The 18,100-nt window shown below is 43.6% G+C and overlaps 1 protein-coding gene across 1 annotated transcript in view; it reads right to left on the bottom strand.

Moving 5' to 3' along the window:
• The window catches only part of LOC110498826 (pro-neuregulin-3, membrane-bound isoform-like), a 323,361-nt gene that overhangs the window by 100,595 nt on the left and 204,666 nt on the right, over window positions 1–18,100 (bottom strand). Inside the window, exon 4 of the mRNA XM_021575470.2 lies at window positions 10,311–10,337. Within this exon, the coding sequence (XP_021431145.2) occupies window positions 10,311–10,337 (27 nt within the window). The remainder of the gene's footprint in view (window positions 1–10,310; window positions 10,338–18,100) is intronic.

Raw genomic sequence — 18,100 nt, forward strand, 5'->3', positions numbered from 1 at the left:
AAAGCGCTACAGACGGTAGTGAGTATGGCCCAGACATCACTGGTAAAAAAAAAAGTATTTAGTCAGCCACCAATTGTGCAAGTTCTCCCACTTAAAAAGATGAGAGAGGCCTGTAATTTTCATCATAGGTACACTTCAACTATGACAGACAAAAAATCCAGAAAATCACATTGTAGGATTTTTAATGAATTTATTTGCAAATTATGGTGGAAAATAAGTATTTGGTCAATAACAAAAGTTATCTCAATACTTTGTTATGTACCCTTTGTTCGCAATGACAGAGGTCAAACGTTTTCTGTGAGTCTTCAAGGTTTTCACACACTGTTGCTGGTATTTTGGCCCATTCCTCCATGCAGATCTCCTCTAGAGCAGTGATGTTTTGGGCCTGTTACTGGGCAACACGGACTTTCAACTCCCTCCAAGTGTTTGGGATCATTGTCATGCTGAAAGACCCAGCCACGTTTCATCTTCAATGCCCTTGCTGATGGAAGGAGGTTTTCACTCAAAATCTCACATTGCATGCCCCCATTCATTCTTTCCTTTACACGGATGAGTCGTCCTGGTCCCTTTGCAGAAAAACAGCCCCAAAGCATGATGTTTCCACCCCCATGCTTCACAGTAGGTCTGGTGTTCTTTGGATGCAACTCAGCATTCTTTGTCCTCCAAACACAACGAGTTGAGTTTTTACCAAAAAGTTATATTTTGGTTTCATCTGTTCATATGACATTCTCCCAATCTTCTTCTGGATCATCCAAATGCTCTCTAGCAAACTTCAGACAGGGCTGGACATGTACTGGCTTAAGCAGCGGGACACGTCTGGCACTGCAGGAATTGAGTCCCTGGCGGCGTAGTGCGTTACTAATGGTAGGCTTTGTTACTTTGGTCCCAGCTCTCTGCAGGTCATTCACTAGGTCCCCCCGTGTGGTTCTGGGATTTTTGCTCACCGTTCTTGTGATCATTTTGACCCCACGGGGTGAGATCTTGCGTGGAGCCCCAGATCAAGGGAGATTATCAGTGGTCTTGTATGTCTTCCATTTCCTAATAATTGCTCCCACAGTTGATTTCTTCAAACCAAGCTGCTTACCTATTGCAGATTCAGTCTTCCCAGCCTGGTGCATGTCTACAATTTTGTTTCTGGTGTCCTTTGACAGCTCTTTGGTCTTGGCCATAGTGGAGTTTGGAGTGTGACTGTTTGAGGTTTTGGACAGGTGTATTTGATACTGATAACAAGTTCAAACAGGTGCCATTAATACAGGCAACGAGTGGAGGACAGAAGAGCCTCTTAAAGAAGAAGGTACAGGTCTGTGAGAGCCAGAAATCTTGCTTGTTTGTAGGTGACCAAATACTTATTTTCCAGCATAATTTGCAAATAAATTCATTAAAAATCCTACAATGTGATTTTCTGGATTTTTTTTCTCATTTTGTCTGTCATAGTTGAAGTGTACCTATGATGAAAATTACAGGCCTCTCATCTTTTTAAGTGGGAGAACTTGCTCAATTGGTGGCTGACTAAATACTTTTTTGCTCCACTGTATATGCTAGGTGGTGTCAGAGGAGGGCCCAAAAAATTGTCAAACACTCCAGTCACCCAAGTCCTAGACTGTTCTCTACGCTACCACACCGCAAGCGCCCAGAGCGCCAATTCTAGGTTCAAAAGGCTCCTTAACAGCTTCTACCCCCAAGCCATAAAACTGCTGTACAATTAATCAAATGGTCAGCGGGACTATTTACATTGACACCCCCACCCCCCTTTGTTTTTACACTGCTGCTACTCGTTGTTATTATCTATGCATAGTCACTTTACCACTACCTACATGTACAAATTACCTCAACTAACCATTACCCCCGCATATTGACTAAGGACCGGTACCCCCTATATATATATATATATATATAGGGGGTATATATATCTGGACATGTACTCATGTATATCATGTACTCATGTACATGTATATCATGAAGTGGAACGACATTTATTGGATATTTCAAACTTTTTTAACAAATCAAAAACTGAAAAATTGGGCGCGCAAAATTATTCAGCCCCTTTACTTTAATTGCAGCAAACTCTCTCCAGAAGTTCAGTGAGGATCTCTGAATGATCCAATGTTGACCTAAATGACTAATGATGATAAATACAATCCACCTGTGTGTAATCAAGTCTCCGTATAAATGCACCTGCACTGTGATAGTCTCAGAGGTCCGTTAAAAGCGCAGAGAGCATCATGAAGAACAAGGAACACACCAGGCAGGTCCGAGATACTGCTGTGAAGAAGTGTAAAGCCGGATTTGGATACAAAAAGATTTCCCAAGCATTAAAACATCCCAAGGAGCACTGTGCAAACGATAATATTGAAATGGAAGGAGTATCAGACCACTGCAAATCTACCAAGACCTGGCCGTCCCTCTAAACTTTCAGCTCATACAAGGAGAAGACTGATCAGAGATGCAGCCAAGAGGCCCATGATCACTCTGGATGAACTGCGGAGATCTACAGCTGAGGTGGGAGACTCTGTCCATAGGACAACAATCAGTCATATATTGCACAAATCTGGCCTTTATGGAATAGTGGCAAGAAGAAAGCCATTTCTTAAAGATATCCATAAAAAGTGTTGTTTAAAGTTTGCCACAAGCCACCTGGGAGACACACCAAACATGTGGAAGAAGGTGCTCTGGTCAGATGAAACCAAAATTGAACTTTTTGGCAACAATGCAAAACGTTATGTTTGGCGTAAAAGCAACACAGCTGAACACACCATCCCCACTGTCAAACATGGTGGTGGCAGCATCATGGTTTGGGTCTGCTTTTCTTCAGCAGGGACAGGGAAGATGGTTAAAATTGATGGGAAGATGGATGGAGCCAAATACAGGACCATTCTGGAAGAAAACCTGATGGAGTCTGCAAAAGACCTGAGACTGGGACAGAGATTTGTCTTCCAACAAGACAATGATCCAAAACATAAAGCAAAATCTACAATGGAATGGTTCAAAAATAAACATATCAAGGTGTTAGAATGGCCAAGTCAAAGTCCAGACCTGAATCCAATCGAGAATCTGTGGAAAGAACTGAAAACTGCTGTTCACAAATGCTCTCCATCCAACCTCACTGAGCTCGAGCTGTTTTGCAAGGAGGAATGGGAAAAAATGTCAGTCTCTCGATGTGCAAAACTGATAGAGACATACCCCAAGCGACTTACAGCTGTAATCGCAGCAAAAGGTGGCGCTACAAAGTATTAACTTAAGGGGGCTGAATAATTTTGCACGCCCAATTTTTCAGTTTTTGATTTGTTAAAAAAGTTTGAAATATCCAATAAATGTCGTTCCACTTCATGATTGTGTCCCACTTGTTGTTGATTCTTCACAAAAAAACACAGTTTTATATCTTTATGTTTGAAGCCTGAAATGTGGCAAAAGGTCGCAAAGTTCAAGGGGGCCGAATACTTTCGCAAGGCACTGTATATATATATATATAGCCTCATTATTGTTATTTTATTGCGTTACTTTTATTGTATTGTGAAAATATTTGTTTAACTCTATTTCTTGAACTGCATTGTTGGTTAATGTCAAGTCTACTCCACTGTTTCGGTGCACATGGTCGCCGGTCTACTAACCACCGGCCCTGACAACCCATCATTACCCACACCTGACAACCTTCATTACGCACACCTGCCCCTCATCATTAGGCACACCTGGACTTCATCACCTCCCTGATTACTTCACCTCTGTGTTCATCAGTCCTTAGGCGTTATTAATTGTCTCTCACGTTCAGTCCACGGTTCAAGTAGATTATTTTATATCTGTTCTGTATTGAACCTACTTTCTGCACCTGCTTTCTGACTCCCGGCTTATACATAACAGAACAACACCTCAGCAAGATGGAAGTAGCAGAAGATTCAACCCTCTTCCAGATGGTTAACGAACAAGGTAATCTATTTTTATCAGCACCGCGAACAGCTGGCAAAACTGGTTACGACCATGGAGGAGGTTCTCTGCATTCTCCATACCTATATCAAAGGTTCTCTTACCACGGGTCGTCACAGTGAGCCAGACGCCCAGCCAACCCAGCTGTCCGGCCGGGTCAGCGATGCCCGACTGTCCTTTCGAGAGAAATATGATTGTACTCGTTCAAAATTATGTGGCTACCTACTCCAGTGCTCCTTCTATTTTGTCCATCAGATGGGAGCCCCCACCACTGAGTGGTCCAAGGTTTCCCTGGTCATTTCCCTGCTGACCGGAGAGGCGTTGGAATGGGCTATGACCATCTGGGAGAGAAGAGAGGAAGAGCTGGGTGCGTATGAGAGGTTCATGGCTCTGTTCAGGGCGGTCTTTGCCCATCCTCCAGATGTCAGAGAGGGAGGTGAGCTTATTTTCCAGCTCCAGCAGTGTGCCCAAACCACTGCAGAGTACACCCTCACCTTTTGCACGGTGGCAGCCTTCAGCAGATGGAATGAGCCAGCAAGCCGCAATCTTTTCCACAATGGACTCTGCGAGGAATTCCAAATGAAGTTGGAATGTCAGGATGACAACATATCCTTGGACGCTCTCCTCTCAATGGCCATCCATCTGGATAACGTTCTTCGGGAGCGCCAGTGTCCACCTCGCAACTCGTTTCCCTCCATTGGCTGTCATGAGACAGAGAATAGACCCATGAAGGTTCACCGGAGACAGCTGGGGCTCTGTCCCTACTGCGACCAGGAGGGGAACCAGCTTCAGCAGTGTCCGGTGCACCCTAATCCGGGGTTCACTGGAGCAGAGGGATCTTCCGTCTTCCAGGGTAGGCGTGTTTATTCCATTATCATTGTTTTCCGCCAAACCTTTTATGGTTCCTATTTCACTGGCTGGCTGTCCCTCAAGTGTTGTCTCCACAGCTCTAGTAGACACAAGTGCCACTGGGAACTTTATCGACCAGGCCCTCGCCTCCTCCCTGAATTTAACATCATATCTGCTCTCCTTTTCCTGTCCAAGCACCTGTACACAAGGTAATCCTCGGCCTCAAATGGCTCCAACGTCACAACCCCATCATGGTCGAGCAAGAAAATCACTACCTGGGGTCCAGGATGTCAGATGACCTGCTTCCCTGTATACTGTGGTTCCACGCCGGTTGAGAGTACTGTGAGTGCCCACCAGTCCATCAATCAATTCTCCCGTATCATTGGCCCCGTGTTTTGGGACGTAGTTGTGGACATCCGCAAGGCTCTGGAGATGGAACTTGCTCCTGTTACCTGCCCTCCAGAAACCATCTACGTTCCCTTGGGGGTTAGAAATCTGCTGTTGACCTGGGCACACACATCCCTCGCAGCTGTACACCCAGGAATCACCCGCACCACCCAATCCCTCTCAGAGAAGTACTGGTGGCCCACCTTGGCACAGGATATCGCCCATTATGTAATCTCATGTTCCATATGTACCCAGTCCAAATCTTCCCGGCACAAACTCCTTCCCGTGCCACAGCAACCATGGTCTCATCTGTCCATTGATTTCATCACTGATCTCCCCTCTTCTGATGGTTACACTGCTATTATGGTTTTTGTGGCCGATTTTCTAAATCCTGTCATTTTATCCCTCTCTCTGGTCTCTCTACCGCTATCCAGGTCGCTGATGCACTGTTCTAGCATGTGGAGCACTATGGCTCTATGGCCTTCCGGGTAACGTCATCTCCTACCGTGACCCCCAATTCACATTACGGGTATATAGAAGCTGGGTGTCACGGTCAGCCTCCCTTCCGGGGACCAGCCTCAGTCCAACGGGCATGTGGAGAGGATGAACCAGGAGCTGGGAGGTTCCTTAGGAGTCCCTGTCAGAACCGGCAGGGCTAGTGGACCCGGTTCCTTCCCTGGGCGGAATACACCAAGAACTCACTTCGTCACTCCTCCACCAGGCTGTCTCGCTTCCAGTGCATTCTGGGGTACCAGCCGGCCCTGGCCTCATGGACCCCGAGCCAGACCAAAGACCCTGCAGTGGACGAGTGATTCTGGTGCACAGAGGAGGTTTGGAACGCATCCCACGTGAGGCTCCAACAAGCCACCCGTGACAGAAGGAGCAGGCGGACAGCCACCACAGTGAGGCTCCCATGTTCCATTCTGGTGATTGCGTCTGGCTCTCCACCAGGAACCTCCTGCTCCACCTGCCCTGCCGGAAGCTGAGCCCTCGGTTTGTGGGACCTTTCAAAGTCCTCCGGAGGGTCAATGAGGAAACATACCATTTACAGCTAGCTCCCCACTAACTACCGGATTTCACAATATTTTCATGTTTCCCTTAGGCCAGGGTTTCTGGTCCCCTGGCTGATGCCGTCCCCCACGACACCCCTCCACCACCCCTGGACATCAAGGGAGGCCCCGCCTATGCTGTCAGATCCCTACTGGACTCCGGACATCATGGGAGTCGACTACAGTACCTGGTGGACTTGGGAGGGGTACGGTCCAGGGGAGCGGTGTTGGGTTCCTGTGGACGCATTCTGGTCCCAACACCATCCGAGATTTCCACCTTCTCGGTCCGGACCGGCCTGCTCCTCCCCCTCGGGGCCGTCCCTCTGGCCGGTGACGTCGTAAGGCTGGAGCCGCACGTTGGGGGGGGGGTAATCACGTCTACTCCTGCTCCACCACCCCGGTGCTTGACATCGCTGGTTTACTAATCACCGATCCTGGCAACCCATGATTGCACACACCTGGCACACATGCGCCTCATCATCTGGCAGACATGAACTTCATCACTTTCCTGATTACTTCCCCTTTTGTGCCCTCTGTGTTCATCAATCCTTAGGGGTTAGTGATTGTCTCTCACATTCAGTACTCTTCACATGTTTGTGCTTTTGTAACTTTTGTAACTTTTGCACCTGCTTTCTGATTCCCAGCGTGTACGTAATATTTAGGGGTTTGAAAGTAAGCATTTCACCGGCACGTGACAAATAAAATGTGAGTTGATTTTTTTACAACGTCTTGGCCAATTAAGCTAACAAAAAGCTAGCAATTTGATAGTACATCTATTACATAAGCAATATTGTGACAAGATGGAAAAATGGAGCTACCCCTATATTGCTTACACATCTACTCAAGTGCCTATAGGCAATAGGGGTGTCTCTGGCCCTCTCTCAGTTAGGGCGAGTGATGAGCTCTACAGCAGTCTCACAACTCAATCCTGGTTGAAAACTGTTTTCTGCCCCTACCAAAAGATAGAATTTGTAGATAATTGGCCCTCTTTCTGGGACTCACCCACAAAGAGGAGTGACGGACTCCATCCTAGCTGGAGGGGTGCTCCTATCTTATCTACGAACATAGACAGGGCTCTAACTCCCCTAGCTCCACAATGAAATGGGGTGCAGGCCAGGCAGCAGGCTGTTAGCCAGCCTGCCAGCTTAGTGGAGTCTGCCACTAGCACAGTCAGTGTAGTCAGCTCAGCTATCCCCATTGTCTGTGCCTCGACCTAGGTTGGGCAAAACTAAACATGGCGGTGTTTACCTTAGAAATCTCACTGGAATAAAGACCTCCTCCATTCCTGCCATTATTGAAAGAGATTGTGATACCTCACATCTCAAAATAGGGCTACCTAATGTGAGTTCCCTCACTACCAAGGCAGTTATAGTCAATGAACTGATCGTAATCTTGATGTAATTGGCCTGACTGATACATGGCTTAAACCTGATGAATTTGCTGTGTTAAATGAGGCCTCACCTCCTGGTTACACTAGTGACCATATCTCCAGTGCATCCCGCAAAGGCGGAGGAGTTGCTGACATTTACGATATCAAATTTCAATTTACAAAAAAGTGTTTTCGTATTTTGAGCTTCTAGTCATGAAATCTATGCAGCCTACGCAATCACGTTTTATAGCTACAGTTTACAGGCCTCCTGGGCCATATACAGCGTTCCTCACTTTGTTCCCTGAATTCCTATCGGACCTAGCAGATAATATTCAAATTTTTAATTACTTTAATATTCACATGGAAAAGTCCACAGACCAACTCCAAAAGGCTTTCGGAGCCATCATCGACTCAGTGGGTTTTGTCCAACATGTCTCTGGACCTACTCAATGCCACAGTCATACTCTGGACCTAGTTTTGTCCCATGGAATAAATGTTGTGGATCTTAATGTTTTTCCTCATAATCCTGGACTATCAGACCACCATTGTATTATGTTTGCAATCGCAACACATAATCTGCTCAATCCCCAACCAAGGATCATCAAAAGTCATGCTATAAATTCTCTGACAACCCAAAGATTCCTTGAAGACCTTCCAGACTCCCTCTGCCAACCCAAGGATGCCAGAGGACAAAAAATCGTTAACCACCTAACTGAGGAACTCAATTTAACCTTGTGCAATACCCTAGATGCAGTCGCACCCATAAAAACATTTGTCATATGAAACTAGCTCCCTGGTATACAGAAAATACCCGAGCTCTGAAGCAAGTTTCCAGAAAATTGGAACGGAAATGGTGCCACACCAAACTGGAAGTCTTCCGACTAGCTTGGAAAGACAGTTCCGTGCAGTATCGAAGAGCCCTCACTGCTGCTCGATCATCCTGTTTTTCCAAATTAATTGAGGAAAAAAGAACAATCCAAAATGCATTTTTGATACTGTCGCAAAGCTAACTAAGCGAGAATGGCTTTCACTTCAGCAGTAATAAATTCATGAAGTTCTCTAAGGAAAAGATCATGATCATTGGAAAGCAAATTACGGACTACTCTTTAAATCTGCGTATTCCTCCAAAGCTCAGTTGTCCTGAGTCTGCACAACTCTGCCAGGACATAGGATCAAGGGAGACACTCAGGTGTTTTGTACTATATCTCTTGACACAATGATGAAAATAATCATGGCCTCTAAACCTTCAAGCTGCATTCTGGACCCTATTCCAACTAAACTACTGAAAGAGCTGCTTTCTGTACTTGGCCCTCCTATGTTGAACATAATAAACATCTCTCTATCCACCGGATGTGTATCAACCTCACTAAAAGTGGCAGAAAAAAAGCCTCTCTTGAAAAAGCCAAACCCTGACCAAGAAAATATAAAAAAATATCGGCCTATATCGAGTCTCCCGTTCCTCTCAAAGTTTTTTGAAAAAGCTGTTGCAACTCACTGGCACTTCCTGTCTCAGCCTCCAGTATTTATGCTGCAGTAGTTTGTGTCGGGGGGCTAGGGTTAGTCTGTTATATCTGGAGTATTTCTCCTGTCTTATCCGGTGTCCTGTGTGAATTTAAGTATACTCTCTCTAATTCTCTTTCTTTCTTTCTTTCTCTCTCTCTCTCAGAGGACCTGATCCCTAGGACCATGCCTCAGGACTACCTGGCATGATGACTCCTTGCTGTCTCCAGTCCACCTGGCCATGCTGCTCCAGTTTCAACTGTTCTGCCTGCGGCTATGGAACCCTGACCTGTTCACCGGACGTGCTACCTGTCCCGGACCTGCTGTTTTCAAATCTCTAGAGACAGCAGGAGTGGTAGAGATACTCTTAATGATCGGCTATGAAAAGCCAACTGCCATTTACTCCTGAGGAGCTGACCTGTTGCACCCTCGACAACTACTGTGATTATTATTATTTGACCATGCTGGTCATTTATGAACATTTGAACATCTTGTCCATGTTCTGTTATAATATCCACCCGGCACAGCCAGAAGAGGACTGGCCACCCAGTTCCTCTCTAGGTTCCTCTCTAGGTTCCTCCCTAGGTTTTGGCCTTTCTAGGGAGTTTTTCCTAGCCACCGTGCTTCTACACCTTCATTGCTTGCTGTTTGGGGTTTTTGGCTGGATTTCTGTACAGCACTTTGAGATATCAGCTGATGTAAGAAGGGTTATATAAATAAATTTGATTTGATTTGAGGGGCTAGGAGTTGGTTTGGAATGTAGGGTATAGCTTTATTGTATTAAACATGGCGTTCATGCCCATGTGACATTTCTAACCATTTAAATGAGTATACAGTGTGCAGCGAGGAATAAACTTCAGGGATGTAGTAAAGGTAAATGCCATCTTAAATAAATGCATATATTCACACACAGGAGAACACTTGCAAACACGCAAACATACATGCCACATAGACAATGCATTTGCAAACATGTACACAGTCAAGCACATTGCAGAGATAATTATTTTGGTTGCCCTATAGGACCATACATCACACTCACACACAATACCCGCTTCCATGCTGATAGAAGACATCTAATTTGCTTCCTCCGTGTTTCCATGGTGACCAGAGCACATTCATATTTTCCAAGGTGAGCAAAGAAAGTTTTGCTGGATTGTATGTTTTGTGAAAGCTTTTTTTCTGATTGGCCGAGAGAAAATAAAAGAGTGATTTACTGTGCAAATGAAACATTTCCTTACCCATGAACTTGATGCCCAGTTCATCAGCTGCTCCATCCAAGGACACAGAGCATAAGATAGGGAGAAAGAAAGAAAGAGAGACACAAAGGGGGAAGAGATGGAGAAAGAGTAAGGTAGAGCGATATACACAGAGAGATGGAGATGGGCAGAGGGAGAAGGAAAGGGGGAGAGAAAGAGAGTGGGAAGACAATACAGCGTTATTGAACAGCGTTATATGAAACACAGTCATAACCCTCACTCATGATTTACCCACTGGAGCACTGCAGCTATATTACTAGAACCTCCCTAAAATCCATTTTCTTTAAAAAAAACTTTTTTTCAAACATATAAATATTGTTATTGAGACAGACAATAGGCTTTACAGACCTAAAATGCCTTGCATGTTCCAAGTCCACAAAATAGGGATGTTTTGGGTGGACAGAGGTTAATTGTGACGTAGGTACTAGTATAAAACTAGTTGCTGAGTAGCACAACCAGTCAAGGGTGGGGAGAAGGGGGAGGTGAAGACTTCATTGAAAGATGACAATGTCATTGAAAGATGACAATGTCATGGTTTGTTATGTGATTGAAATTTGCTCCGTCTGGCCTTGATTTAGTTTTTTCATCCCAGCCAGCGATAATTTTTCGTTCCCCACTTCTCTGACCCCAACCTTATGTTTATTTCAATATTAATGTTAGTTATCCCCAGTTCTTCTGTTCACAAGACTGTCAGTAAATACACACACACACACACACACACACACACACACACACACACACACACACACACACACACACACACACACACACACACACACACACACACACACACACACACACACGTCCCTCTCTCCCTGCATTCAAGTATTTTCTAATAATCTCTGAGCTGGGGTGATAGATAAAGAGGAGCACTCGTGTTCCCTTCATCCTGACGTGGCCCTCCTCCCCCTTTTCACGGCACTGTAATATATTCTCATTTAAATTCAAATGAACCCTCACACTTAATTGCTTTTCTGACAGAGGTGGTCTGGGTTTTTAAGTAGAATGTGGTTAGCAGGGCCTGGTGACAGATTATTTAGTTGCCACAGTCACAGAGAGAAGAAAAACTCCCTGACAGCATGAAAACAGTGTTAGATGGATTTTGACTGTATCACAGGAAAATGTGTCAATGTCATACTAGTCATAGTTCCTTAATATACGTTGTTTCCCAGAAAATAAATGTATGTTACAATTTACAATAAAGTTATCTTTATAAAAGGTACCTTTAATGTAAAGTGTTGCCGAAATGTAAAATGGCCAAACAATTAAAACACATTATATATACACACTGTTTTTTTATTTTACAGTATTATACAATAAAACTAACAGTAAAGTGCTGTATTAATTATTTACAGTAAATTGCGTACAGAGCCAAAATCACACGAAGAGAAGCCCATCAATGGGGCAGCAGGTAGCCTAGTGGTTAGAGTGTTGGACTAGTAACCCGAAAGGTGGTAAAAGCAAATCCCTGAGTTTACAAGGTGAACATCTGTCGTTCTGCCCCTGAACAAGGCAGTTAACCCTTTGTTCCAAGGCCGTCATTGAAAATAATAATTTGGTCTTAACTGACTTACCTAGTTAAATAAAGGTAAAATAAAATAAAAACTAAAAATGGTGTGAAATTTGCGTATGAGAGTAGCGTGTCAATTCACATACACTACATATGCACTACACATGCACTACAATTCATATGCCAAAGTAATTGTCATGAAAATACATAATATACAGTTATATATGTTCGCTATGTAGCCCCAGGGAGTTGTTGTGAGTTCCTTTTGATTCACCTTGGATGTCCTACTGGAGCTGTGCTAAAAGGTTGTTTCTTTGCTAGCTCACAAGGATGTTGTAGCTAATAAACCCAAGTAGTTTATAAACAACTAAGTCTTGTTCTTCTACATAAACAGTATTCTCTCTTGAAATCGGAGTCCTCAAGTTTTCCAGCCATAGCCTGACTATATGCCGATCAAAATCATACAATGGTTTTCAAATACGTAGCCTATTTGACTGATAAACAGACCAAAACATTTTAAACTACATCTTTTGTGTACTTAGAATACGGAAGATCATAACAATTCATTTTCTACCAACAACCAAACCAACGCAATTTATTTTACCAGTAGACGTGAGAAACGTAGACTTGCTTTATGATTTGAAGGACTATGACGCAGTTGGCTCATGTGGCCTGTCCGATTTCTCTCATTCACTCATATGCATTCTATTTCCAACGTGAGCACCCTTGTTCGCGCTCGTAAAAAAATGCTTTTCATTTGAATTGAGCTTAACTGGTAAATTATTCCGTAAATTCCAAATAAAAGTTTGTTTAACAATACATTAATGTAAAGAAGTGGCTGTATTTTGAATGGTACTGTAACCCCACAGAATACGGTACCTCACTGTATTTTTAAAGCACCTAAAACTTTTGAGCACTACTGGGTGCATGGTATTGTTGCTTCTGGCTCATTAACCTATTTTGAGGCGAGACTTGTAAGATGCTACATTTGTTGCACACTTTAGTGAGAGTCTATAACTGATGCAGTGCCAGTCAAAAGTTTGGACACACCTACTCATTCAAGGGTTTTTCTTTATTTTCACTATTTTTTTACGACATCAAAACTATGACGTAACACATATCATGTAATGGAATCATGTAATAACCAAAAAAGTGTGAAACAAATCAAAATTTATTTGAGATTTGAGATTCTTCAAAGTAGCCACCCTTTGCCTTGATGGCAGATTTGCACACTCTTGGCAGTCTCTCAACCAGCTTCATGAGGTAGTGACCTGGAATGCATTTCATTTAACAGGCCTTGTTAAAAGTTAATTTGTGGAATTTCTTTATTCTTAATGCGTTTTAGCCAATCGGTTGTGTTGCGACAAGGTAGGGTTGGTAAACAGAAGATAGACATATTTGGTTAAATACAAGTCCATTCTATGTCAAGAACAACTCAAATAAGCAAAGTAAAATGACAGAATGTCAGTTGTCATGACTCTCCTGTGAAGAGCCGGAGGATCGGGTTATGTGGGTCCGCTCTACAGCGCCCTCTCCCTCCACATAGGGGGAGAGGGGTGAAGTTGGTAGTTTTATGACGGTTGTAAATACCTTGTAGAAGCTCTGCCTTTGAGCTTTGCAAGAGGGGAATGAAACCTCTTTGTTACAAGGAGAATCCTCCTGCCAAAACGGTGACATCAAAAGGGTGAATAATGAAACAATATTTCTGTAATACAAACAGTTGGAATGGTCCGTGCGTACTGAAAGAACAATTATGTAAGATCAGTTGTTGTTGTCACGGATCCCCCTGGTACTGCTGCTCATTCCGTTCACCAGCTCCGGAGGTCTACGTCACCCGCCTTCTAGGCGTCACTGAATTGGATTCATTATCACCAACCCCAGACTGTCTTGTCTCATTACGCACACCTGGTTTCCATTTCCCCTGATTAGTATGTGCCCTCCGTTCCCCATTGTCCTTGTCGATTATTGTCCCCATGTCCGCTGGTCTTGTGAGTACCTGTGCTCTGTTGTATCAGCTTTCGTGCTATGTGTTATTGTGCTCTTGTTAATACGGGCCTCATCCTGTGTATTGGTTAGGGGTTTACAACTCGCTCTTTTGTTTGGGTTGCATCCCTGTGTTATATATACAGTATATATATATATACAGTGGGGAGAACACGTATTTGATGTACTGCCGATTTTGCAGGTTTTCCTACTTACAAAGCATGTAGAGGTCTGTAATTTTTATCATAGGTACACTTCAACTGTGAGAGACGGAATCTAAAACAGAAATCCAGAAAATCACATTGTATGATTTTAAAGTAATTAATTTGCATTTTATTGCATGACATAAGTATTTGATCCCCTACCAACCAGTAAGAATTCCGGCTCTCACAGACCTGTTCGTTTTTTTTTTTAAGAAGCCCTCCTGTTCCCCACTCATTATCTGTATTAACTGCACCTGTTTGAACTCGTTACCTGTATAAAATACACCTGTCCACACACTCAATCAAACAGACTCCAACCTCTCCACAATGGCCAAGACCAGAGAGCTGTGTAAGGACATCAGGGATAAAATTGTAGACCTGCACAAGGCTGGGATGGGCTACAGGACTATAGGCAAGCAGCTTGGTGAGAAGGCAACAACTGTTGCCGCAATTATTAGAAAATGGAAGAAGTTCAAGATGACGGTCAATCACCCTCGGTCTGGGGCTCCATGGAAGATCTCACCTCGTGGGGCATTAATGATCATGAGGAAGGTGATGGATCAGCCCAGAACTACACGGCAGGACCTGGTCAATGACCTGAAGAGAGCTGGGACTACAGTCATTAAGAAAACCATTAGTAACACACTACGCCGTCATGGATTAAAATTATTATCTGCAGCACAGATAAGGTCCCCCTGCTCAAGCCAGCGCATGTCCAGGCCCGTCTGAAGTTTGCCAATGACCATCTGGATGATCCAGAGGAGGAATGGGAGACGGTCTGATGAGACAAAAATAGAGCTTTTTGGTCTAAACTCCACTCGCTGTGTTTGGAGGAAGAAGAAGGATGAGTACAATCCCAAGAAGGTGTAGTGGATCAAACGGGCTTTATAAATGGACATTTTCGACATATATGGACGGAATTAACCTTTCTGATCTCCCCATCCCGGATCCGGGATCGTGAATACAGACTCAAGCTCATTACCATAACGCAACGTTAACTATTCATGAAAATCGCAAATGAAATGAAATAAATATGCTAGCTCTCAAGCTTAGCTTTTGTTAACAACACTGTCATCTCAGATTTTCAAAATATGCTTCTCAACCATTGCAAAACAAGCATTTGTGTAACAGTATTGATGGCTAACGTAGCATTTAGCGTAGCATTTAGCGTTAGCATTCAGCTGGCAACATTTATACAAAAAAACAGAAAAGCATTCAAATAAAATAATTTACCTTTGAAGAACTTCAGATGTTTTCAATGAGGAGACTCTCAGATAGCAAATGTTCCGTTTTTCCTGAAAGATTATTTGTTTAGGACAAATCGCTCCGTTTTCTGCGTCACGTTTAGCTACGAAAAAACCCCTGTATCCAGGATTGTGTAAATCTATCAGCAAGCTCATTAGCATAACACAACGTTAACTATTCATGAAAATGGCTAATGAAATGCGCCTTCAGAATCCGGGGCATTTCCTGTATGAAACATCATCTTGGTTTCGCCTGTTGCATTAGTTCTGGGGCATGCACAGATAATATCTTTGCAGTTTTGGAGACGTCAGAGTTGTGTCTTTCCAAGGCTGTCAATTCCATGCATAGTCGAGCATCTTTTCGTGACAAAATATTGCGCTTAAAACGGGCACGTCTTTTTATCCAATAATGACACAGCGCCCCTATAGGTTCAAGAGGTTAATCATACAAAAGGACCAATTGTGATGTTTATGGGACATTTTTATTTATTTTATTTCACCTTTATTTAACCAGGTAGGCAAGTTGAGAACAAGTTCTCATTTACAATTGCGACATATTGGGAGTGCCAACAAAAGAAGCTCATCAAAGGTAATGCATGTTTTATATTTTATTTCAGTGTTTTGTGTAGCGCCTGCTATGCTAGCTCTTTTGTTTACTACTGATTCAGATGGGTGCAGGCTATCAGATAATAGCTTCTTATTCTTTTGCCGAAAAGCATTTTTAAAATCGACATGTTGGCTGGATTCACAACGAGTGTAGCTTTAATTGACTATCTTACATGTGTGATTTAATGAAAGTTTGAATTTTATAGCTTTTTATTTGAATCTGGCACTCTGCATGTCCCCAGGCAATTGGCCAGTTGAGACGCTAGCGTCTCCCTATCCATAAGAGGTTTTAATGACCTCAGAGTCAGGACACCTGTTTAACGTCCCATCCGAAAGACGGAACCCTACACAGGGCAGTGTCCCTAATCACTGCCCTGGGGCAGTGGGATATTTTTTTAGACCAGAGGAAAGAGTGCCTCCTACTGGCCCTCCAACACCGCTTCCAGCAGCATCTGGTCTCCCATCCAGGAACTGACCAGGACCAACCCTACTTAGCTTCATAAACAAGCCAGCAGTGGAATGCAGGGTGGTATATTAATGATGGTCAAGACATGTCACAGTGAACCTGGAAAATTTCAAGAAAAAAAAAAACCATCAAACTCTATTATGAAACTGGCTCTCATGAGGACCGCCACAGGAAAGGAAGATGCAGAGTTACCTCTGCTGCAGAGGATAAGTTCATTAGTTACCAGCCTCAGAAATTGCAGCCCAAGTAAATGCCTCACAAAGCTCAAGTAACAGACACATCTCAACATCAACTGTTTAGAGGAGACTGTGTGAAGTAGGCCTTCATGGCCGAACTGCTGCAAAGGAACCACTACTAAAAGACACCAATAAGAAGAAGACACTAACTTGGGCCAAGAAACACAAACAATGGACATTAGACATGTGAAAACCTGTCCTTTGGTCTGATGCGTCCAAATTTGAGATTTTTGGTTCCAACCGCCGTGTCTTTGTGAGACGCAGAGCAGGTGAATGGATGATCTCTGCATGTGTGGTTCCCACTGTGAAGCATGGAGGAGGTGTGGGGTTGCTTTGCTGGTGACACTGTCTGTGATTTATTTAGAATTCAAGGCATATTTAACCAGCATGAAGACCACAGCATTCTGCAGCGATACGGCATCCCATCTGGTTTGGGCTTAGTGGGACTATCATTTTGTTTTTCAACAGGACAATGACCCAACACACCTCCAGGCTGTGTAAGGGCTATTTGACCAAGAAGGAGAGTGAAGGAGTGCTGCATCAGGTGACCTGGCCTCCACATCTCCCGACCTCAACCCAATTGAGATGGTTTGGGATGGGTTGGACTGCAGAGTGAAGGAAAAGCAGCCAACAAGTGCTCAGCATATGTGGGAACTCCTTCAAGACTGTTGGGAAAGCATTCCAGGTGAAGCTTGTTGAGAGAATACCAAGAGTGTGCAAAGCTGTCATCAAGGCAAAGGGTGGCCACTTTGAAGAATCAGCGTAATATATTTTTATTTGTTTGGATACTACATGATTCCATATGTGTTATTTCATGGTTTTAATATCTTCACTATTATTCTACAATGTATCATTTTTGGGGGGATTGTGCAGAGCATTACGGTGGTTCTACGTGTTGAGAAGCTTGGTGACATTTTTTGGATAGAGATTAAGAGTGAAGAGTGATAGTTGAGCATTTCTTTTTAAATTTGGGGGCCTGGAGTTTTTTTCTGAAATGTTTTTAAACCATGTGACCTAATTAGGAATAACTGGTCCCATAGCCCATGTAAACCCTTTTTACAACTGATTAATCACGGTCATACTTTATAGGGTCCAGAGTTTTCCTAGTTAGGTTAACATATAATGAAAAACACCAGGCCCCAGGGGGTCAAAATTGTTCCACTGCTCTGGGACTGCTTGTATTTGTCAGTTATCATCAGGTATATCAGGGCTTTTATCAGGAGCGTTTCTTGGTGTCGTGTGGGTGAAATGCGCAGTCTGTGTTTGACATTATGCATTTTGAGATGTCAGTTTAACTTCATAGAGAAACTCGTTGTCCAAACCTACGATGGTGCAGCTGTAATGGAATGTATCTGCTATTTGTTTTCCAGCTAAGTCCCCTCCTGTTCCTTGATTTAAGAAGTGATGACCACTCCACTCCACTACCATTGTCAACTCTCTCCTGACATGAACTGAAGCCACGTTTCATGTGCCCACTCATCCACTGGCACATTGAATGTTTCCTCTCCAAGCACTGTGTACCCC

Source organism: Oncorhynchus mykiss, chromosome 20 (assembly GCF_013265735.2).
Source record: "Oncorhynchus mykiss isolate Arlee chromosome 20, USDA_OmykA_1.1, whole genome shotgun sequence".
In the NCBI taxonomy this organism is placed as follows: domain Eukaryota; kingdom Metazoa; phylum Chordata; class Actinopteri; order Salmoniformes; family Salmonidae; genus Oncorhynchus; species Oncorhynchus mykiss.